This window comes from Canis lupus, chromosome 3 (genome assembly GCF_003254725.2).
Source record: "Canis lupus dingo isolate Sandy chromosome 3, ASM325472v2, whole genome shotgun sequence".
Classification (NCBI taxonomy): Eukaryota; Metazoa; Chordata; class Mammalia; order Carnivora; family Canidae; genus Canis; species Canis lupus.
Genome location: NC_064245.1, coordinates 65,337,521 through 65,361,759, shown reverse-complemented (window position 1 = coordinate 65,361,759; position 24,239 = coordinate 65,337,521). Strand labels below are relative to the sequence as shown.

Below are 24,239 nucleotides of genomic sequence, written 5' to 3'. Positions count from 1 at the left end.
GGAAGGACAGATTAACAATGCAAGTACATAGAGTGCCAGATGAGGAAAAGAAATCAAACCACTTATGAGTAATAGTGAGGCTGGAGGGGAAGGAAGGGGTTGCTATTTGTGATGGTGTTAAGGGGGGGGGGGAGAAATATCGAGAAAATGAGTTTGAGCAGAGACCTAAAAGAAATGGGACAGAGATACGAGAAACACGAGAGCGAGTCCTGCTGGTATTTAGGTAACAAGTATTCCAGGCAGAGAGAATTGAAAGGGCAAAGACTCTGAGGCTGACTTGGCATGGTGTGGGCAGAAATGGTCAGAGGGGTTCATGGAGGTAGGAGGCAATCACGAATAACCATTTGGTTCTCGAAAACGTCTTGACTGTTATTCTAGGAAAATGTAAGTATTTAGTCAGGGAAGTTGACATGATCTGTCTTCCATTTTGAAAGGAACCTTTTGGCTGCCGTGTGAAGAGACCATAGGGAGACAAGATCAGAAGCTGGGAGGCTGGTTAGGAGGTGAGGGCAACAAGCCAGGGATAATCATGTTGGCCTGGCTCAGGCTGCTTGTGGTAGGAGTGGTGAGAAGTGGTTGGGTTCTGGACATAATTTAAAGGTAGGACAAGCAGCATACAAAATAATGTTTTGAATATGCCATAAAGAAAAATAAAGGTCAAGGATGACCTTTTTATTTATTATTAGTATTTTTAGGTTTTTTTTTTTTTTTTTTTTGCCCAAGAAACTATAACAATGAGGTGCCATTTGCCAAGATGGGAGAGTCAATATTGGATATGCTAAATGTGGGGTGGCTATGAGACTGGAATGTCTATAAAGCTGTGTTCTGAGCAGGTGTGGGAAGGATCTGGTGTAGCAGTGGAGGGGATAGTAGTGTGCAGTGTGGGCAGGCCCTCCATGTAGCAGGAAGGAAGAAGGTGTGTAGGAACAGATGCACAGTGACTGGAAAAGGGAACAGTGAGGACCTGTGAAAGCTCTCCTGGAACTGCTTCTATTTTCTCAGTGAAATAGAAAGCCAGGTCAGCTGAGAATGAGGGTAGGAGAGAAGGTGTCAGGAGACATTGAGATAGAGAAGGTGTGAAGTAGTCTTCTAGAACAGTGTGAATAGATTTCAGCTCATGGCCTAATCATGGGACTTAAAATCAACTTAGTGATTTGAGATCAGCTTAGTGATTTGACATAGTACATAGAACTTAAAACTAGAGTTCATTGCACTTATAAAGAGTAAGAATTGCCTAAAACTTTATTTCAAGTGCACGTGTGTATGTGTGTGTCCAAGGTTGTAGCAAAAATATTTTTTAAAACATGGGCTCAGGACAGTGGTAGGAAAGAACAAGAGACTCTCATATAAGGTCAGAGACTGAGTTAACAATCACATGAGTTTAACAATCAACACAGAATGTAGCCTCAGAAGATTTTGGCATTGGAGCTGCTGGAGGACCACAATCCCTCCCCTCTCACCCACCTCCACCATAGGAAATCTTTCTGTTTGAATATTTTCAATAATGGCATTATTGAAATGGCACTATTCATCAGCTTAAAAGATAGAGATTTCAGGATGTAACTTTTCTCTAGATAAAAAAAATGGGGTCCTCACAACAGACCGAGATGTTTAAAAAAAAAGTGGTGAGCAGAGGGTCTGGCAGTTGGATTTTGGAATTTACTATACCTAATATGAGATTTGACCTTATTACATGATACTAAATGAGATGGCTTTTCTCTGTTTTGGAGATCTCTAAATCTTCCCAAACAAAACCAGTATCAGAACACCATGAAATCTTGTTTTTATTCAAACTTTAGCCCAGAATGGCAGCATTTGGCTTGTAAATATATGCTCTCTTTCCTCCGTATATTACACTAACTGCAATTTTAGTGGATGATTGAGCTAATTTTCATGCCTATATTTTCTTCCTCTTTCAAGATTTGTTGTTGGATGTGCAGATGATTCCAAATATAACTTCACTTAGAAAAAGAAATGCGTTCATTTTTAAGACAGTCTTAAAGTCTTCAGTTGTGAAGTAGTTTTTCCCTGTAATACACTACTGAATAATAGTTAAGAATACGTCGATAGATGCTGTGGAAATGGCCATTTATATTTTTAATTGTAATGGGCTCAAGTTATTGTCTAGACATTGTAATTTAGAATAACAAAAGTGCTTCTCCAGTTCTACGTTTTGCCTGATTGTTAAAAATGGTTTTGAGATTATGTACTCGAACCAATTTTCTATACACCTGACCGATTTCTGAACCATTTGAGTTTTTTTAAGAATACTTTTACCTATATCAAACTTAGTTCATTAGACAGGATATCAGACATAAACATAATACGTGGAACATATTTTCCTCCTGCAATGTTGTTCTCTACTATACTTATCCTGATTTATGTAAATCTGAAACAGTGAAGTAACAAAAGTAGAAATGAAATTAAAGAGAATAAGGACTCATGAAAATGTACACTCTGCCTACACCAGTAGGAGTGTACATTTGTAAGCTAGAACACCAATCTCACTCCAGTTGTAAATCAATATCCAGTAGAGTCTTGCAAGAAAAAAAAAATTGTTACTCTGTGCAGTGACGGATATTAACTAAACTTATTGTGATAATTACTTCCCAACATATAGACAAATCATTTTGTTGTTCACCTAAAACCAATACGATGTTATAGGTCAATCGTATCTCAACCCCCCCCCCCAAAAAAAAATGATAACTTAAAAAAAATCAAGTAGTCTGGACATCCTCTCTTGCTTTTAGGATTAGTCTGAATTCTGGGACTTTTTTTTTTTTTTTCCAATAGTTTCACTTCTCTTAAGTGCCAAGAAAAAGTTAAAATTGCAAAACAGGATCATTCTGTTTTTATGTAGACCCTCACATATTTCTTTTTTCTCTATGTTAAATGCTTCTTTTAAAAAAAGGAAATACACAGGATTAGTTCCTCTTCTATTGCTTTCAACAAGAGCTCCACCATGGAAAGCTCTCTCCCCTTCCATTTTGCAAGCCTCAACAAGTCTGTTGCTGAGTCAGAACCTCCTTTTTTTCCCCTGATGTGAGAAATCTCCCTTGAAAACTCATAAAGCTTAGGAAATGTTTAAAATTGAGTCTCCCTGGGGCGGGAGGGGAGGGGTTAGGGCCAGGGGAGCCAGAACGAAAGTGGCAGGGAGGAGTCCCACACGGGCAGTCCTGAGGCTGGCACACTCCACGGTTTTTATGAAATCCTAAGACTTGGAGCTGGCCCAGGGCTACCACGGGAGCTCGCCTCCGAACCCACTTCATGCGCCTCTGTGTGCAGACAACCACGGGGAGCCGCGCTGGGTCCCCGGGACTTCGCCCCTCGCTGGCCAAGTGAGCGCGTCTGCTGTACCGCCGGGGCTTCCTGTTTGCCCGCAGAAAACGCCTTCACGCGGCGGCAGCAAGGTCCACGGCAGCAGGCAGCACGACAAGCCCAAACCAGAAACCAGCCCGAGACGGCGCCTTCCAGGGCGAGCAGGAAGGAGGGCTGCAAGCCGGGACCGCGCTGGGCGGTCTGCAAAGCAGGCGGCGCCCGCCCGCCCGCACGCACCACCCAGCCGGCCTCAGGGTCCCCGGGCCGAGCCTCCAGGGCGGGGAGGGCCGGCGTCCCCGCTCCGCTCGCAGCGCGGCCGCCGCGGCCGGCAGCCACTCCCCGGAGCCGTCCCCGGCCTCAGTTTCCCCCGTGGGGCACCGCAGCCCCGGGAAGCCCGCGTCGCACCGGCCAAGCCTCATGTGACCGAGGGCGGGACCGAGGTGACAGGAAGGGGGCGGGGCCGCGAGGGCGACGGGGCCGGGGCGGGGCGCGTGCGACCAAAGGGCAGCCTCTGCGCGGAACCCGCGCCGGGAGGGGCCGTTGCCCAGGAACCGTCGGCGCCGCCCGCGCACGCTCGCCCTGGTGCGCGCGCGGCGGGGGCTCAGGCCCGAGCCGAGCGCCCGCTCCCGCCACCGCCACCGGCCTCCCGTTTCCCCGGGACGCCGAGGGGAGCCGAGGGAGCCGAGGAGGCGCGCCGCTCGCTCCCGCGCTCCCCGGCCCTGGCCGCCCTCCGAGGGGCACGAGCGCGCCCCCGCCCGGGCCTGCATACTAATGAGGGGCGGGGCGGGGCGGGGCGGGGCCGCGGGGGCGCGGAGGCCTCGCGCCCGCGCGTGCCGGGACGCACCGCGGGGGGCGGTGCGATTGTGAGGTGGCGCTGACGCACGTTCCGGAGTTCTTAAGCGGCGAGGGCGGCGGCGGCGGCGGTGGCGGCGGTACCCGAGCCGGTGTCGGGAGGCGGCGGTGACTGCCGCGGGGGTGGCGGGGCCGAAGTAGGTGCCCCTGGCTCAGTCACGGTGTCCCTCTCACTGGTTTCCCCTCCTTCCACCACGGCCGCGCCGCCCCAGATCCGGCGGCTTCCTAGGCGGGGCGGCGGACGGGGCGGCGGACGGGGCGGCGGACGGGGCGCGTCCCCTCCCGCTGCCGCCGGCCTCATAAATGAGGGACTTGGGGCTTGGGGTGCTGCAGGCCGCCCCGCTGCGAGGCGGCAGCCCTGGGCCCCTGGGCGGCGGCGGCGGCGGCGGCGGCGGCGGCGGCGGCGGCGGCGGCGCGTCCCGGCCCTACGCCGCGGCCGCCGCCCCGCAGCCCTCCGCCACGCCCTTCGGCCCGCTCTCGCCGCCGCCGTTGCCTGTCACCGGCATCTCGGAGGCCGCCTCCCCCTTTCCCATCCCTCTCGGCTGCGGCGGCGCGGGCAGCTCGGCCAGCTCGGCCAGCTCGGCCGCCGCCGCCGCCGCCGCTTCCTCTTCCTCCCCGTTCCTGGCGCATCAGCAGACCATGCAGGATGAGCTGCTGCTGGGGCTGACACAGCAGCCGGCGCGGCCGCTCTCGGGGGCGGCGGCCGCGGAGAAACTCCCCAACCACCACCCCGGCGGCGGCACGAACGCGGGTGTGACCCACCTCCTCCCCTCCCAGGACTTCAAACCGAGTCTGCACCACCCCTCCTCCTCCTCCGCCTCCTCCTGCTGCTGCTGCCGCACCTCCTCCCCGCAGGACTTCAGTAAGCGGCAGCAGCAGCAGCTGAGCAGCCAGAAGAGGAAAGAGTTCAGCCCTCCCCACCTTCCCCACCCTCCGGACTCGAAGCCGCCGCCGCCGCCGCCGCCGCCGCTCCACTGCCCCGGCCGGTTCAGCCCGCCGCCGCCGCCGCCGCCCGGCCCGCTCCTCCAGCCGGCGCAGCTCGCCCAGCGCCCGCAGCCACAGCCGCCGCCGCCGCCGCCGCCGTTCAGCGTACCGCACCCGCAGCACCTCCCGCCGCAGGACTTCGCCCCGCGGCAGCGCCCGGCCGACCTGCCCCCGCTCCCGCAGCTCCAGCCCTCACCGCCCGCAGCCCCGCGGCGCCGCCACGGAGGCGCGGGCAGCCCTCGCAAGACCCCGGCCGCGGGCGAGGGCAGCGCCGCCGAGCCCCCCAATGCGGGCTTGGCCCCCTCGACGCCGCCGGTGAACCCCGCGCCGGGCTCCATGGAGTCCCCCAACCACCCTCTGCTCAACAGTCCCAGTAACCTCCTGCCCGGCGGGGCGCTCGGCGCGGGCGCCTTCAGCAGCCTGCAGAGCCCGGACCTTCCGCACCCGGGCGGCGGCGGCGGGGGCGGGGGGCCCCCCGGAGGCGGAGGGGGAGGCGGCTCCGCGTCGCCGCCGCCGCTGCCCGGCTTCGGCACCCCCTGGTCGGTGCAGACCGCGTCGCCGCCGCCGCCGCCCCAGCCCCAGCCGCCGCCGCCGCCGCCGCCGCAGCAGCCGCCGCAGCCCCAGCAGCCGCCGCAGCCCCAGCCGCAGCAGCCCGGCTCCTCGGCCGCCACCCCGGGCGGCGGCGGCGGCGGCGGCGGAGGCTCAGGCTCGCTCAGCGCCATGCCGCCGCCCAGCCCCGATTCAGAGAACGGCTTCTACCCCGGGCTGCCGTCGTCCATGAACCCGGCCTTCTTCCCGAGCTTCTCGCCCGTGTCCCCGCACGGCTGCGCGGGACTCAGCGTGCCGGCGAGCGGCGGCGGCGGCGGCGGCGGCGGCGGCGGCTTCGGCGGCCCCTTCTCGGCGGCCGCAGTGCCCCCGCCGCCGCCGCCCGCCATGAATTTACCTCAGCAGCAGCCCCCGCCGCCCGCGGCGCAGCAGCAGCCGCAGAGCCGCAGGTCGCCCGTCAGCCCGCAGCTCCAGCAGCAGCACCAGGCGGCGGCCGCCGCCTTCCTGCAGCAGAGGAACTCCTACAACCACCACCAGGTACGGCAGGCGGCGGCCGGGCTGCGCCGCGGGGCTGGGGACCCGGGTGGCGAGGGCCGCTCGCCCGAGGGAGAGCGGGACCGAGAGGCGGAGAAGGCTGACGGGACGCGGGGACACCGGCCCCCGGAGGGGCGGGCGGGCGGGCGGGCAGCGGCCGCCGTGGGCTGCGGGGCTGCGGGGCTGCGGGGCTCGGGCCGGGGGCTGGTGCTGGAAGCCGCCGGGGCCGGGCGCCCCCTCGAACGAACGCCCGCCCGGCGCGGCGGTGGGGGCTGGGGCCGCGGCCGGATGGCGCCCGGGCCGAGGGCGGCGGCGGCGGGTGGGGCGGCTCGGCAGTCCCCCGCGGCGGGCGCCCCTGGCTGGCGTAGGAGGCCCGCCGTCCGCGGCCCGCAAGCCCGAGGGACGCGGCGAGGACGGGCGGGCCCGGGCGGCGGCCGAGGGAGGCGAACTCGGGAAGGAGGAACCGGAACGGCGCGGACGGTGCGTGCGAGGCGCCGGGGACTCTTCCCCGTCGTCCAGTGGGGACCGGCGGAGAGGCGCCCTCGGGTCCAGCCTGGCTCACGGCGCCCCGGCCGGCGCGGGGTCTGGAGGGGCAGGCGGTGGCCGCCGAGCCGCCCGCCCGCCCGTCCGCCCGCCCGCCCGTCCGCCGGCCGCTGCGCCCGCCGAGGGCCCGGCGCCGGGAGAGCAGCGGCCGAGGCGCCGCGGGCGCCGTCAGGGCGGACCTGTCAGACGGCCGTAGAGCGGCGCCGGCTCGGTCGCGGCCCGGAGGCCCGGCCCTGGGTCTCTGCGCCTCTTCGTGCGTGACGAATATTCTGTGGCGTTTTGAGACCGAACTAAACTTGAGCCCGGGATTCGTGTGCGACCTCGGAGGGAGGAGGACTCCCGGGGTGTTTCGGTGGCCTTAACCTTTTCTTGAACGATGGGGTTTGTCTGTTTTACCTGCGGTAATGCGATTATGAAATCACGCTCGGCAGGGCTTTTTGTTTTTTGTTTTTTTAATTCATCCGAGTCATTTCTGATTCAAGCTCTATTTTGTTATCTTCTCAATACAGTGTTTGAATGACCTCTGGGTTGGTTAATTGACATTGAAAGACTATTTTGTTCTTTTCCGATCCAGTCAGCATTTATTGTAGTGATTAGTATGTTTAAGGTCATTTTCGTGATTGAGGATCGAGAGACCAGCAAAATTGGACCTTAACCAGTGCCTGCTTACTCCTATAACTTTTTCCATTGACCAGTTGAAGTTTTCAAGAGCTCACCTTTTGAAAGATGAATACTGTCTAACCAAAGTAACACTTCCGAGTTTATTTGAATTAACCAGAGTAACAGTTAAGTTTTTTTTTTTTTTAATTTTGGATTACTGGTGTCTCCCCAAAAAACGAGAATGTGGCCTACGAGGATTGAAATTACGGAATTCTGAAATAATGTTCCACTTTCCCATGGTTTCCACAACCCCTAGAGGGTATCTTTTGTGTGTCAGGGTCTTCATTTTTTTTTTTTTTTTCAACTTGTAGGTTGCCACAGGTAATTATTTTTAGGTACTTTCGTATTCTTAGACCCATGATGTAGAACATTAGAAGACCTAATGTTATGATTCATATTTAACGATAATCTGCTTTTTGTCAGAAGATGGTTCTCACAGTGAAGTTTAGGAGGTCACCCAGCTGTCATGTGGAATTTTAAGATCACTGGAAGAGACCTTGAACACTTTATCAGTAAGGAAAGGAAGGCCCCTCAAGAATGGAGTGATTTGTTCACTGCCCCTGAGCTATGCCTTTGGAACTGTGTGGAGGGGGCAATGTATATTTATGAATTTATTGGAATTTAAGAATGTTTTAAAATAGGTACTATAGATTCAGTTGTTTTTTTGTTTGTTTTTGTCTTGTAAGAAGGAGGTTTCTGATAAGAATACTTCTTCCAACTTATTAGAACAACTGCATGGTCCATACTTCCTCTGGCTCACTGTTAGTGTAAGCTTATTGACAACATAATTGCTAGCAATTAATACTTTTCAAAAAAAACTATAGTTACTGCCTCTTGGCACATTCTTACCTTTTTTTTTTTTTTTGGTTATAGGTTCTAGTTTGGAATATAATTTACTTTTGAAAATGAATGAACTGAATGGAGATTTGTATTATTGAGATCTCTGCTAGAATGAATGATCAAGGCATATAGTTGTTTATCTTTGGTATATCTCAGTGGATCCACCTATGGGTAACAGCAGATAATTGCTTAACTGTTCATGGATAATTAAGTGAAAGAAAAACAAAAACACTTTAAATGAAACTACATTAAAATTGGAATAAAACATCTTAAAAAGTTAAATAAACAAAGAAGGCTTTTTTTCTGTACTATCACTATACTGAAAGGTGTTTTTAGTTCACGCAAGAGACCACCACCAAAGGTTACCATTATCCACTGTTGCATTAGTGCAGTTTGTTTTGGAACTCGCCTATCATTATTCCTATCTTTATTAATTAAAGACCATGTTTTTAGTTGTAAGCCTAGCAGAATATGGTTGTTTTAAGATCACAGTGTAGGTTATTATCTTTGAGGATCTTCAAAGTTAATTTCAATTTTAAAGTGTTTATTTTTTTCTGGTTATTATATAATTTTGAAGGGAAAGAAAAGTAACTGCGTGGTTTTATTTTAATAATTGTTATGAAATATCTGCTTGAGTCATTATCATTTAAAATGGACAAGAGGATGAAAACCCATCTAGCATTAAATGAATGTTTTCATATAGCAAGATCTCAAACCTATTACTATTCGTAACCTGTTAAGATATATTCTGTTGCCTTTAGAGATTTTTTTAAGATTATATTTTTAGCTCAGGTGTAAATTTGAGTTTGAATTATAAACTCTTTAAATGCCTGTAATTTAAACAGATGTGTTTTTCTCAGCCTCTTCTGAAACAATCTCCTTGGAGCAACCATCAGAGCAGTGGCTGGGGCACTGGAAGTATGTCGTGGGGAGCAGTGCATGGCAGAGATCATCGTAGAACTGGAAACATGGGAATTCCAGGAACTATGAATCAGATATCTCCATTGAAGAAACCGTTTTCTGGTAATGTCATAGCACCACCGAAATTTACTCGCTCAACTCCATCACTGACTCCAAAATCTTGGATCGAAGATAATGTGTTCAGAACAGACAACAATAGTAATACACTCTTACCCTTACAGGTAAGAATGGTATGTAAATGGTCTTATTTTTAATGTTTATCTTTCAAAATAGGAAATTGGGTGGTGGTAGTAATACTAGTATGGTAAAATTAACAGATTAAAACATAATAAAAAAGCTCTAATTTTTAAGCCTATAATTTAATTGCCAAAGGATAAAATACATATGTATATTCTTGAGACACACAGTAGGAAAGAAGCTTCATAAGATATAGAAAAACCTGCTGTATTTCTTAAATGCATGAAGCTTTTTAATTGGCAGCTCAAGAATGCCTGAATTTGTTCATCTTTAGTAGGCCACCAAAATAAATTTCTTCTCCGATATAGGTAAACTAAAATGTTAAGTAATTGTGCATAGATTTGCCTTTGATCAGCTGTATATATATATATTAGGATATAGTTAGTACAGCTGTAATTATGGCAAAATAATGTTAGGGCTTTTTGCATCAAATTAAAATTTGTCCTCACTGGTCCAATGACTATTTTTTCCTAAATGTGGCCTAATAGTTATGATGATTAGATATTTTTCAGACCTTTTAATGCTTTACTGTTATTATAGGGTAATAAAGATCTTTATAGCCATTTAAAATGAAAACTTTTCCCCCCTAAGGCCTTTAAGAGGACGAAAGATACAAGTTAGAAGGAACTTTGATTGTTTTTGTTTTTTTTTTTCTTTTCTTTCTTTTTTTTTTTTTTGTGGGTGGGTGTGGGGAAGAGAACTGCTTATTTCTGATGAAAACTTCTATGCTATTGAAGGTGAGATCTAGTTTGCAGTTACCAGCTTGGGGCTCAGATTCACTCCAAGATAGTTGGTGCACTGCAGCCGGAACATCCAGAATAGACCAGGTAGGCTGCACAGTGTATACTTTTCAGGATTTTGACTAGGAGTTTAGTGTTTGTATTATGAGTAAGATTTATTATTTACTTTCCAATTAATACTTTTTTAAAGCATATGTCAAAGAACATTAAAGCAATTTATTTTTAAAATGTCACTTATTTAATATGAAATGCTTCATTTTCAAATTTATAAGTAATTCTTAATTATATTTCCAAAACAATTTGTTTTTGGAAAAAGGAATTATATACCCAAGAGCACCTGACTTTAGACATCAGTCAAACTGAACAGATTTTATCTTTCTGAATTACTTTCAGTTGGGGACAAAACCATGTGTTTACTTAACATTCAATTTTACAAAATTTTCATCAGTGTTCTACAGAATTTTTTAGTGAATTTTTGTCATGAACAAAAAAATCTACATTTACAAATCTACATTTGTCTTGAGACGTATTTCTAAAGAAGCCCTAGCTGCAATTTTTTTACCTTTTAAAAAAAAATTCATATGTAGTATTTCTTTATTCTAAAATTTGTCACTGTTCTTATATACTATCTTCTTCCAAATAATGTTTCCTGTAGAAAAACCCTAAATCGAAAAGCTAGAAATCAGTCTTAAATTACCTTCAAGCCCTTTGTGGTTACAAAATGCTATCTCTTTTCCTGCAGACTAAATTTGAATTCATACTGGGTACCCGGTGATGAGCATTATTACAGGACAAGTAGAAAACTCAGTCCTTCATGAGGATTCTTTACTACAGAGCCGCAGCTTGAATGAGCATAGACTTGACATTGTGGGAGCCCACTGAATGGAGCTATGTTATCCTTAGCTAAGGCTCTTCCTTAGTTAATTTATCAACATGAGATGATTTTACAAGTAAGGACTGTATAATAGATTAATAATGTTTGCAAATAGCTTTTGAATCTGCAGCGTTAGCAGTAACTTCAATAATCTATCATTAGCATTTATTTTAGACAAGTCCTACCTATTTACCAAAATAGTCCTACCACTTAGAAATAAAATAGTTACCTCACGTAATGTGTAATTTATTGTTTTGTTAATAATTTAAGTTAGCTGTCCCATCTATTTCTATTCACTTCACTCTGGCTCGGTTAGTCCATATTAGTGACATTTTTATGGTAGCACTTTCATGTTGTTCAAATTGAATATATAAATGCCTAGGAGATGGTAGAAGAGGAAAATTACAATAATCATTTTGAAGGTGGCAAGGGACATGTTTTTAGAGAGGAAAGGACAATTATTTGAAGAGCCTATGTAAGAAGAAGCAGAGGATATGTATAAGGGATATTAACTATGGAGAAGAAAGAAGACAGATGAGCTGGCATAAAGGGACCATGGGGGTGGGGCATATGAGGTTATTGAAATTATTTCAGTTTGTCTAGTGCTAGAGAGTAGATAGAGGTGATAATGAAAGGGAAGTTTGTAAGCGGGGCTCTACAGGAGGGCCTTTAGGTTGCTGGAAGATGAGGGCCTCAGCACTCCTGCTTAGATTTCAGTCAAATCCACTCTGTTCTTACCTGTTTTATAACCTAGGATTTTAGGTAAATTGATTTTATGTAAAAGGATTTAGGTGCTTAAAGATAACTTTTTTTTTTGGTAAACTGCTGAGATATTGGCATTCCCTGCGGATCCTTGAGCCAGAGGTGTGATGTGATGAAGTTGGAGTGGTGAAGAAAAAGAGTGTGAAGTGAACTAAAAGAAGGGAACCTGAACCATCTTCCATCTTCCTCTTTCTCAGTCCTTGTAACATCAGAGGTGACAGTCTATGGGCTTTCATATTTTTGGATCATAGTTTTCTTATCTATAAAAGGAGAACCTTGAACTAGATCATGAAAAGCCTTTTTAGCCAGCTCTTACGTTTTCTCTGATCTATTTTGGCCATTTCTCTTCCTCCCTGTGCACTATCTGCCCCCCCCACCCCCCCGCCGCCACACACACACACACACACACACACACACACACACACTCTCATTATTTTTAGAATACGAGTGTCTTGGTTTATTGGGGAGAAGGGGAATTGGATTGAGGCAGTCAAGGTGTAGTGTATGACCTCCCAACTGGTCTTAAAAAGCAATGTGTTTCTCTCTTTTGAGGCCCCTAAGGGTACATATTATACATAATTTGTTCTGTGTTTCTATCTTTCCATAAAAGGTTGAGGTATTTGAAGTTGAGGTTCTTAAAAATACAGCAACAACTACAAACTTCAATTGGTATCTTACACCATTGGGTAGTTCCTTACTGTTTAGCAAAATTAAAATTATTGAAAAATTTTGCACTTAAATATCTGGGGCAGTATTTTCATTCTGATTTTTTTTCATCACATCCAGCATTTTGATACTAATTAATCTCAGTTAACAAATACATTATTTTAAAACATTTAACTTTTTATTTCTTTTAGTTTCAAATTGATTAGGCATCTAAAATATACTAAATTCTAGACCTGGAGTCTTAACTCTTATACCCAGATACTTGATGCCTTATGTATACCAAAAACTAGACATGAGTTTCACATTCAACAAATAGGATAGAAATAGTTTTGTAGATTGGTTTTATTCAGTTGCATATAAAGTTTTTAAGGTTGCTGGGCATTTCCTTTAAGTATTTTCTTATGGAAAAGCTTCAAATTTAAAACTTTTTAAAAACAAAGGTAAAGTTTTATATACATTTCTGACTTTAAAATGAATATTAGATATATGTGTTAATTTCCTTAAGGCTAAGAATATTTTTCTTTAAAATGCTGTTAGCTAGTTAACCCTTGCAAGAAGTCATACTCAGATATGTATGAATTCTAATTACCTCAGAATTAAATTTTCAATTAGGTACTGAGATTACAGTATATTTATTAATACTTGAATATTTTAAATCAGAAAGTAAATATACTAGTAGCTGAGATTATTACTTACAGGTTTATATATAGTACATCAGTTCTCTGTAAGCAAAGTAACGTAATGCCTTTAAAAGTGTAATGTAGCTGTAAAGCCTTATGGACGTTGGCCTGTCCTCTAAGGGATTGGAATTATCAATATATTCAGTTCTAGATTTTTGTTCCTGTGGAAGTTCTTGAGCATGTCACCTAAACTACCTTGAATTAATTGAAGCTATTTTCTACCAGTCTTTAATATCCAGACTGTTATGTGACAACACAATAGATGATAATATGTGGGTCTCTCATAAAAATATATTTGGTGTCTTTATTCATTTTACACAAGAAACAGTGGCAGACCAAGTCTAATTTTTCATTTAATAAAGCACTCCTTAAACTGTGATTCTTAAATAAGATGAACCTTGTAGTCAACAAACCGTTAGCACGTACAGAAAATGAGAAAGACTAGGTTCTCTTGTACTTTGGTAACCCATGCTTTCTTTTTAAGTTTTTTTATCCTGCATTCAGTTCTTTAACTGCACTTGATGCATTCTTATACTACACATTTTCTACTTGCTTTTCCATTTAATCCTTGTGGATACTAATATAGTTTTAGTCAGTTGGGGCCTGTAAAAAAAAATAAATAAAATTTTTTTTCAAAGCCACTGTCATAGCACTTTGTCAAGGTTCAGATTAGTAAAAGAAGTTGAAAAAATGTATGTTCTTTGATGTATGTGGTAGTGTATTAATTACCTTTGGGATATATTACCTTTGGTATATTCTTTGCCTTTGAGAAGGTGAAAGTGCAGTCAGATGAAGAAGGAGTATCTGTGTGGAACAGCTAGAGACCGATACGAGAGAGTAGGAGGCTGAGCACAACATGTGCAGTAAGACAGTAGTATCATGTCCTCTGCTAACTCAGTGCAGTGGCAGGGGGGCATCAGGAATGTAGAATCATATTCACTTAGAATTGAGGATGATACTAATTTAAGTTTATTTTATTTTATTTTAAGTGAAAATTGGAATCGAAACACAAAAATACAACAAAAGCTGATCTTCCTACTTAGAAGAATGTATGTTAAAGCATCTGGTATATCTTTAAATTTGACAATACAGGGTTTTCCTATAATCCATCTCCCTTTTCTTTGGATGAATACTTCATTTTCAAGAGGAAAATGTTCTACCTGACCACTTCTTTTGAAATGAGACAGGGTTTTGAATATATCAAAGTAAAAACATAGCATCCTATTGAAGTGTCCCTTTTAATTAAGTTCAAGTTCTTTTTGTTGTAATAATTTTAATATTCTTGGTCTGTTTTTCAGCATTTCTTAGGCTATCCTATTTAAGATTAGGATTACTTTGTGCTTTCTGTATTTTTCAGTCTTTCTGGGACTATGTTGTTTCTATAAGTCTTTAAGGCAAATGTCTAAGTTTAAGAAAATAATAAAACATTAGAATGGAATATACTGATTGTAGCTTTGCCGACAATATTTTCCTCAGTTTTGCCTGTTCATTGCTGTGGGAATCTGTGATCTCAGTTTCTGAAAACCCATTTAAGTTGACTCTTGCCAGGTAATTTTCATATTTAAAGTAGGTTAGGGTAAACTTTTCCTCATAGAGATTTTTTTATTTTTTAAGATTTTTATTTATTCATGAGAGACACAAGAGAGAGGCAGAGACATAGGGAGAAACAGGCTCTCCAGAGGGAGCCTGATGTGGGACTCCATTCCAGAACCCCAGAATCACTACCTGAGCCAAAAGCGGATGTCCAACCATTGAGCGACCCAGGTGCCCCTCCTCATAGAGATTCTTATTTTTGTGAAACATCTTGACTTATCAAATTAGTCATGTAGTGATGAATGTAAGTTACATTACTATGGTTTTCTATATGTACTATGCTGCTTGGTTTTGATGTGTTTGCTTACCTTAAAATAGTTCCAGGATTTCCATTTAGTTTTTAAACCAGTGGTAGTTTGTATGAACACAGATTTTTCTAATAGCTTTATTTCAGAAAAAATGCATGAGTATTTGTTTCATAATCAGATATGTTTCTATCTGTTTCTGTTTCTATGTTTTGTTGGTTTTTTTTTTTAAGAAGTTATATTCTAACCCCCATACTTTATTTAATGGGATTATCTGTATTTTCTTAACATGAGCCTATAGGTTTCATTAAATCCAGAAAGTGATTTTGACATATCATGTGATCTTTGCCTGCTCAAGGCTATTTTGTGTTTGGTGTTTTAAAAATCATGTGGGATGCAGCTGATGCTTACCCAAGTGTAAGTTAGTTAATAGTTTTATAATAATTTTGTTATTTTCTTTACTAAAGGAGGAGTTTATTTTATGATGAGAGACTTGAAAGGAAAATAAGGGGCCTTATTAGTGATCATTGCACTATTTCAGTAAGAAAGCTAAAACTATCAGCTTTTTTGAATAAACACTGTCAGTTGATTACCTAGTGGCCACTGATAATTATTGAATAACTTGCTTATGTATTTCCCTTCTTACCTTAAATATTGCCCATGGCCCATTGACAGTGTCTATGGAATTACTTCATTAATTTTACTTTAAATTTTGCTCTAAAGCAGGATCATAAACCTTGAATGGAGAGAAATATTTGGGTGGCAGTAATAGTCATCATTAATTAAGTTCATAGGTCCACTGTGATGGGTCATAGTCTGATTCTGTTCAAAAACCATTAGATAACTTAGGATTACTCATAGAGATTAAGATATCCCTAAACCATAACACATTTTCTTTGCAAGAATTTAAGGTAAATAGAATATAAAGTATTTATAATATATCTTAGAATCTATATGGTAGCTTATCTTCTGAGGGTTTTTTTTTTTTACTTAATTATATGTACAATTTTTATCATGATAGTTTCCATTTTTAAGTTCTATTTTTAAATATGTTTTTAATACATCTTAGTTTTGTCAGTTAACATCTGAATACTATTCCATAGAGGATTGTAAGACTGAACAGTCTTTACCCTCACAGAGCTCAACTTCAATTCACAGAGTTTTTGTAGTAGGGATAAAGTACTTTTCATTCAACAAACATTTGAGAGATAGCTATATTCCATAATTAGAAGGTCCCTACCCCTAATGAACTTAGTCTAATGAGTAAGGCAGGAAAATCAACAAATTGGTTATGAACAAAGTATAGTGGAAGCACAGAAGATGGAAATATTTGGATAGATTACTAAAATTGTATGTCATTTTTGCCCAAGGGCCATGCTTTTCTCTATTCCAGTTTTATTTCATTTATTATATAGTTCTTTGAGTCTTTTGCCTCTATTATTTTTTTTTTAATTTTACTTATTCATGAGAGACAGAGAGGCAGAGACATAGGCAGAGGGAGAAGCACGCTCCATGCAGGGAGCCTGATGTGGTACTCGATCCCTGGACTCCAGGATCATGCCCCTGAGCCGAAGGCAGACGCTTAACCACTGAACCACCCAGGCATCCCTATTTCTCTTATTTTTAAAGTGGACTTTAGGCACTGTGTAGTCTGAATTTTCTTTTCTAGAAGATAGAACAGAACCTAAAGATGTTTGGTTAACAAGATTTTTTTTTTAAAGATTTTATGTATTTATCAATGAGAGACAGAGAGAGGCAGAGGGAGAAGCAGACTCCATGCAGGGAGCCAGATGCGGGACTTGATCCTGGGACTCCAGGATCACGCCCTGGGCCAAAGGCAGGCGCTAAACTACTGAGCCACCCAGGGATCCCTAACTTACTCAAGATTAAGAAGCTCGGCACTTAAGTATGGTCTCTGGACTAGCAGTCTAAGTATCACCTGGGAACTTACTATAAACGCATATTCTCAGGGGCCACCCTAAGCCTGTTGAAAATTGACTCTGAGCAGTGCCAGCATTCTGGGTCCCAGTAATCTGTGCATTTGACAGTCCTTCCAGTGACTTTGAAGCATGCCCAAGTGTGAGAACTACTATTCTAGTTCAGTGATTGTGCCTCTCCTACCAAAGTCATTGTTAATGAAGTCAAATAAAGTAAAGATAAGGAGTACCAGTATAGCTGTCTGGTGATAAAGCTGGAGTGAGAACAGCTGGTCCAGCATCCTACCAGTTAATATTACTTTGCACACTTCTACATTCCTCAACAGCAATTTGTTTAGTCTACAATACTGATTCTGGCCCCCTCGCTTTAAAAGCTCACAACCCTAATTTAAACATCAAGTGGAGTAAATAAATCAGCATATTTCCAGGAAAGCTTCTTACTTTTTTCTTTAGCTTTCTAAAAGACTGGCTCTGAATCATCTCTGGATTGTGGACTCCTTTGAAAAACTGATGAAAACCTTTTCTTCAGGAAAGAATTATGTGTACACAGATGTATAGAATATTGTATATAATCTCAGAGATTTCATGCTCCTTGAAGTTCACGGACTCAGGTTAAAAAGTCCCTAATTCTGATTTCTGTAGAGACTTCTTTGCCCTACTTTTCTGATTCTTCCATTTTCTTTTTCTTTATTAATCATTTTTTGAAAGTTAGAAACAGCCTTCCCTGCCTCTCCTTCATGTACATACACTTGTACAAAAACCTATGCACATTTAAATGGGTGGGGGTCATCACTGACATTTTGGTGATTTAGGGGGCATGGGCCAAGAGCTTGCTCTGGTAGTTCCCCATGTCTATTTGTTCAAGTATGGTGAGGGTGTGTTGGGCAGAATAATGGTATAAATTCATAGACATTAATCAAATTCCTTCTAGTAAGCAAGTTGACAGATTTAACACTTAGCAAACAAGACTTCCAGCTATTAAAAAAGGCTTTGTTCTGGGACTTGATGAGGTAGGAAACTTGTTGAGATGAGAATACTTTCTATCCTCTCTTTCCTCCACCCCTGCCGCCTTTGCAGGGTGTGGAGGGAAAGAGAATTTAGAAATGAGGAGACCAGTATGTGAGAACTTCAGAGAGCAAGATCTGAATATAAATATTCTAGGTGTTAGTCTTGGTTCTGATGTTAGTAGTTCATGCTTTTGAGATTTACTATATGTTTGTGTTTAATATTGCAAATTCTGATTAAGTCAAATAATGTACACTGTTTGATAGATATTTAAAGTATGGTGCCATTATGGGATTAATTCCTTTCCCCCCAAATATTTATTTTTCAAGTGCCAGTATCTTCCTAGATACATGAGAAAAGTTTAGAAGTTAAATTTAACAACTAAAAATGCTTTCTATGTGTATAACATTTCAGAAATCTTTATAAGTTGAGAATGGTAACAATAGAAATAATTTTACTATATTAATGCTGCCAGTGAAGTAAGATTACTTTCAATATGATTTTAGAGATGAATATATTAAATGTCTTCTCCAGTACAAGAGATACTGTAGCTCATGAGATCCTTAGTTACTGGTAAATCTTAGGATGCAGCCAGTTAGTAATACTATATTAATCAGATGTCATATTTTATGTAAAAAGGTTTAGAATGGTATATTTATCATCGATTTTTTAAAAAGTTGCATACATCACATTGAGTCTTTTTTTTTTTTTTCTCTTCTAGGATCGAAGTAGAATGTATGACAGTTTGAATATGCACTCTTTGGAAAATTCCCTTATTGATATTATGAGAGCAGAGCATGATCCTCTTAAGGGTAGGTGACTTTTTATTTCTTAAATCATGCACCAAATTGTGTTTACCTCACCATTTTTTATATGAAAATTAGCACTAAGTAGCACCTGTGTCATCTATAAAATTCTATCATGTTTGTTGATAAAAAAATCTTTATAAAGTGTTCTTTTTCTTTTGTAGCTTATTTAGATTTATGCTGATTTATGCAGAGAGAAATGTAAACCCATGTCTCCTGTTATCTAAGAAAAAGCCACTGTTTAGAGATATTTTGCAGTTTGCCAAAGGATCTAAGTATATAGTATAGTCACTTTTCTAGAATGCAATCAGATACAGAATTTAAAAAAAAAAAATCCTTAGAATACATGAATTTACAATTTGCCATGATTCCAACTTATAATTGCCCCAAGTTGACTTCCTTTCGTCACTTTTTGTCATAGGGTTTTGAAAGGGGATCTTTTATAGTAGCGTCTCTGAGGTTTCATAAGAGTTGGGGCAAATTAGGAAAAAGAATCAGCCCCACCCATCTTACAGTATTAGTTTTATTTGTTAACTGATCTGAAGATATTTCATTAAGATACTTGTTTTCATTTGTCTGTACATTACATGTTACTAATTATTTTACATTTCTTTGTACAATATATCTCATTGCCTTTTGTATTCATGGTGAAAATCTACCAAACAGCACTTGAGTGATGAGACCTATGCTATCTATTGTTGCGTAATAAATTATCCCAAAATTTAGCAACTTAAAACAACCTTACACAGTTCTGTGGGTCAGGAATTCAGGAGCAGCTTAACTGGTTAGTTCTGGCTCAGCATCTCTCTCTCGCTCATTGACTCAAAACTATGGACTACTTGGAAATCTTTCCATATTTTTAATTCTATAAAGCTAAGTAAGAATTCCCTTGCAGGATTTAGCCAAAAACTCTAGAACTTCAGTGTTGGCTGCAAGGTGGTGCCTTGAGGCTGAGTTGGCAATACTGATCAGATATCTAAACATTTTGTTCTGTTTCTGGATTTTGTTTATAAAGGAGTTTCTTGTCTTTCTAATTCCTTTATTTTTAAGGAGCTTGTAAAGCTCAAGAGATTAGTGATTGTTAACAGTGTGTGGCAATGGTAATTCTCACAAACTAATAAAGACTATTAAACTTTGGGATTTTTTAGAGGGGGAGGGTGCTTCTAAACAAAACCTAATCTAATTTTTTGAGTATCTGTATCTTGGGGTCTTGTTCTCTTTCATTGTTACTCTGACAGTTCTAGCGGCATGTGTCTTGGATCTGCTGTTTAATAATAGAATCCAGCAGTTTATGATTATGAAGAAGTTTCGTCTGTTTCTTTGGCTTATCTAGAAAGAAAACTTAAAAATTCCAATGCACGATAAAGTCATCATTAACTATTATCAGTAAATAATGAAATGTTTTCCATTGTTGTGTTTCTCCTAGTCCTTAAAAAGATCTTTTTAAAGATGCTAAGAAAAACCATTCTCTGCTGGAAAATTATCTTGGGTTTTCTTTTTTCTAAAGTCTATGTTATAGTACAACTGGAGAGAAACCTAGAAAGGAGACTTTGAAAAGAAAATGGAAACAGCCTAAGGCTCAGAGGAATTTAATAATTAAAAAAAAATCTCAGATGAACTCCAAACTCTTTTGTTAGAAAAATTGTCTTTGGCCATGGGAAGAGGGGATATGTGCTCAGCACCACCTTTTGGAATTATTGTAACAAATCTCTGCTCTAATTGGAGTATTTTATGTTCCACATTTATTGTGGCAAGGACTTAAAAGAGAAAAAAATAAAAGAAAAAACTGAGATTTCTTCTCTACATGGAAAAAGAAATAAGACTGGTACTTTTGCATACTGCCATCGTACACTTATGTAAATGGCTGTGACACCCAAGTGCCGCTACATAAAGATTTTTCTTTTCTTACTAGTACAGACTTAACTGCCTTCTAAGATATCATATTATATATCTTCCTCTTCGCACTCTGATCCTTGCACATTTTCTCTGGGTGGGACCTCATTAAAATCTGCTAAAAGCAAAGTTTTGACAAAACAAGCAGCCAGTCTCTGAACTTTCCCCTTTTTTCCATCCCTCATGTTTAGGACAGCATTTCAGCCTCTGCCATCTCTTCCTCTTCAATCTCATCTTTTCATTCCTTTCAGAAAATTCTGCCTTCGGTTTTATACAAGAAAAAAAAAAAAAGAATGAATCTTATTTTATCATCTTTAAATGTTTTCAAAAAGTCTTCCATTTGCTTTGTTTTCTTCATGGGATCTAACAGGAAGGAAAAGGGGAGTTGTACGGTTATTTTTTCTTTATTTTCTTGTTTCCCTTTCTATTAATGATAAAAGTTTCTAGAAAATTTTCTAATATAAAAATTTTCCACAGGAACTTAAGTGATGAGAGATTATTTTGTCATGTATTGTTTTTTTTTTTTTTTAATTTTTATTTATTTATGATAGTCACAGAGAGAGAGAGAGAGAGGCAGAGACACAGGCAGAGGGAGAAGCAGGCTCCATGCACCGGGAGCCCGACGTGGGATTCGATCCCGGGTCTCCAGGATCGCGCCCTGGGCCAAAGGCAGGCGCCAAACCGCTGCGCCACCCAGGGATCCCCTCATGTATTGTTGAATAACAAATTAGCCCTCAGTTTAGCAGCTTAAAACAACAATAAACATTTATTATCTCAACATAATTTCTGTAGGTTAGAATTTGGAAACTAAGTTAGTTGAACTGATACAGTCATGTGGAAGCTTAACTGGAGCTGGAGGTTCCTTTTCCAGGGTGGCTCACTCATGTTAGTACAAGCCATTGGCAGGAGAACTCAGTTGCTTCACCATGTGGCCCTTTCACAGGACAGCTGGAGTGTCCTCACAGGATATTCCCTGGATCCCCAGAGCAAAGATAAAGCTCCAGGTGAATGTCCCAGTGCTTCTATGACCTAGTTTCAGAAGTCTTACACCAGCATTTCCATGACATCCTACTACCTACATAGGTCAGCCCTTCGCAACTTGGAGAGGGGTCTGCTACTCAAGAGATGTGAATGCTGGAAACTATAAATTTGCATTCAGTTCTCTTAAAGGAAAAGAGAAAACTACTCAAGGTAAGAGTTAGTGTCAGTAGAAAGAAAAACAGTCAAGCAGCTCTCTGGAATCCAAAGGAAGTCTGGCAGGTTACTGGCCTGAGAACTGAGCTATAGTGCCATCCCCACTGCAGCCCCAAGATAGTTCACTACCGCTTGTTTCCATTTTCCTGCCTTTCAGTGGTCCTTACTGGTCAGTAGTGAACCTCCACTGTGTCATGTTAAGGTTCTGTGGTTTAGTGTAACTTGTAGGAAGGGTCTCTAGATACACTTTATTCCACTAAGGGTTCCTACTTTTGTACCAGGCAGTGTCCAAGACCTTGTGTAAAACAGATATAGTCTGTGTTCTTGAGGGATTTCCACCCTACCAGGGAAAGAGGGACTTTTATCTTTTTAAGTGTAATATACATATATACATAGGATATACTACTATAATATTCATATACGTAAAATCCATACCTGTAACCATAGAGTGTTATAAGTTCTGTGGAGGGAGATGATAAGGTGCTTGGGGAGGTAATAAGTAAGGGGAGGGGAGATGTAATTTATCTGTGGACTAAAGAAAGCTAAGACCTGAAGCTTGAACAGCAGCACAAAGATGAAAAAATATTGGAGAAAAGTGTCAACTAGACAGAAGGGCCAGGGTGCATGGAAAGGCCTGTCACCTTTGAGGAACTGAAAGCAGACAAGTGGCATAGCTTGTTTCTGGTTGCCTGATGCTGATGGGATGTAAGTGCTCAGCCAGCCTTGGGGAGCAAGTGGGCCACCTTTTGGGCTACCTTTTCTTCCAGATCAGGAACACTAACACACCATTTTATGCTTTCCTTGGTGACACCAATCTGTTTTATTTATTCTTCAGTGGTTTCTTGCCTTTAACATCCCGTTGTCTGTTGACTGTCTTCATTCTTGGCAAATATTTTTCTTTTCAAAGGAAGAACAAATATAGATTCTTTTAATGGTTAAAATGCTTTGCCAACTGCGGTTTTGTGATTTTGCAATTTTGTATTTGTATACCTATATTAAATGATCTTTTTATGTGTGTGTGGGTCAGTTCATTCTGCTCTAAACAAAGGAACAAGACAGTGATTATCATTAAGCTCTCTCCCCTCCCTGCCCTCAACAATTTGCAAAAAGGTCTTACTATGTAAGTATGTTTACCAAAAATTGCTTACCTCCTCCCCAAAAGTATAAGAGTAAACCAAAAAATTAAATTTCAACTGAAAAAAAAATTATTTGAAAACTGGAAAGAAATGCCATGATCTAACAGTTCTTGGAAGGATCTGTTTTAGCAAGTCACAATGACTTTACCAATATTCCCTCAACAGTTTAAAGGAATTCAGGAAAAGGGGATTTAGAGTATGATTTTATGCCAACATATTTAAACTCCTGTTTTCCAAGATTCCTGAAGTAGAATCTCTGCTATTTTAAGGAAAATAACTACTGAGAAAATAAGGATGCTTCTGTGTAAGGCAAAAGTGGCTGTATGTAATAATCAAATAAATTCTTGCCTCTTCTTTTCTTTCTGATTCTCTTCAACTGACCTGGATGTAAATTTGAAGTACAGAATCACAGAATAACTTGTATACGTTTTTAATAGTCTGTGGCGTGAAAATTTACATTTTAGAACTAAAGGACTTTCAAGCTGGGCAGAGATTCTCAAACTCAGAGAGCATATTTATTAGGCAGGTTTCAGGACCCCACTCCAAGAGACTGCATGTCAGGTTGTGTAAAGAGCACACTTGGGAATTCTGGAGTAGGGGAGCAAGATCAAAGACATCTAAGGAAAACTGTAAAAATTTAAATGGCATTTATTAAAATACCACAAAGTGCAAAATAAAGCTAGTATCAATAATATATACGCCCAAGCAGTTATGTCGATTCTCTTAAGTTCCTAGTACCCTTCCCTCACTGATTCTCTGGCAGAGAGAGGAATGCATCTCTCAGAACTAATTGCACTTTTCATTGGCTCACTTAGGTTTCCTGGAATCAGAATTATCACAGGTGCCAGAAAGTACAAATGAAAAATAATGTGTAATAGAATGTCTTCAATAAAAGATAAGGAGGGATTGTTGTATATGCTTTCAGTCTTTAAAGAAAATGTTTCCTTTTATTTTAAAAAGGAGTCAGATTTACCTATTCTTTCCCCTGTACTTTTCTTTTTCCTATAGATCACAGGCCTTTGATAAATAAGAAAAAAAATCATTATTAACTTGGGAATAAATTATGTATATAGAAGCCATACAATTTTGTTAAATTATTCTGACTTTAAGATCATCACTGTTATAATATATACCTGATAATCTTAATACTTTACTGTCCAACTACCCATAATTTAATTCATCTTAAGAAAAGCACAATTTTCAAGATTAAAATTTTTATTGTCAGTAAGAATGTCACAGATGGAAAAGGAAATTGTGAAAACGTGGTTGTAAA

The 24,239-nt window shown here is 42.3% G+C and overlaps 1 protein-coding gene across 24 annotated transcripts in view; it reads left to right on the top strand.

The window, feature by feature from the left end:
* The first annotated feature begins 4,458 nt into the window (after positions 1-4,458).
* The window catches only part of CPEB2 (cytoplasmic polyadenylation element binding protein 2), a 68,533-nt gene continuing 48,752 nt past the window's right edge, over positions 4,459-24,239 (top strand). For 5 of the 24 annotated variants that reach the window (XM_025438451.3, XM_025438450.3, XM_025438448.3 and 2 more), the window contains exons 1-4: positions 4,459-6,237; positions 9,138-9,419; positions 10,173-10,262; positions 18,659-18,749. In XM_025438451.3, coding sequence (XP_025294236.3) covers positions 4,474-6,237; positions 9,138-9,419; positions 10,173-10,262; positions 18,659-18,749 — 2,227 coding nt within the window. In that variant the 5' untranslated portion in view covers positions 4,459-4,473. Of the gene's footprint in view, positions 6,238-6,411; positions 6,715-7,404; positions 7,563-9,137; positions 9,429-10,172; positions 10,263-10,956; positions 11,126-11,879; positions 12,026-14,183; positions 14,207-18,658; positions 18,750-21,579; positions 21,641-21,719; positions 21,828-24,239 lie in introns of those variants that run through there. The other 19 variants (XM_049108616.1, XM_049108615.1, XM_025438458.3 and 16 more) reach the window with 13 other exon arrangements.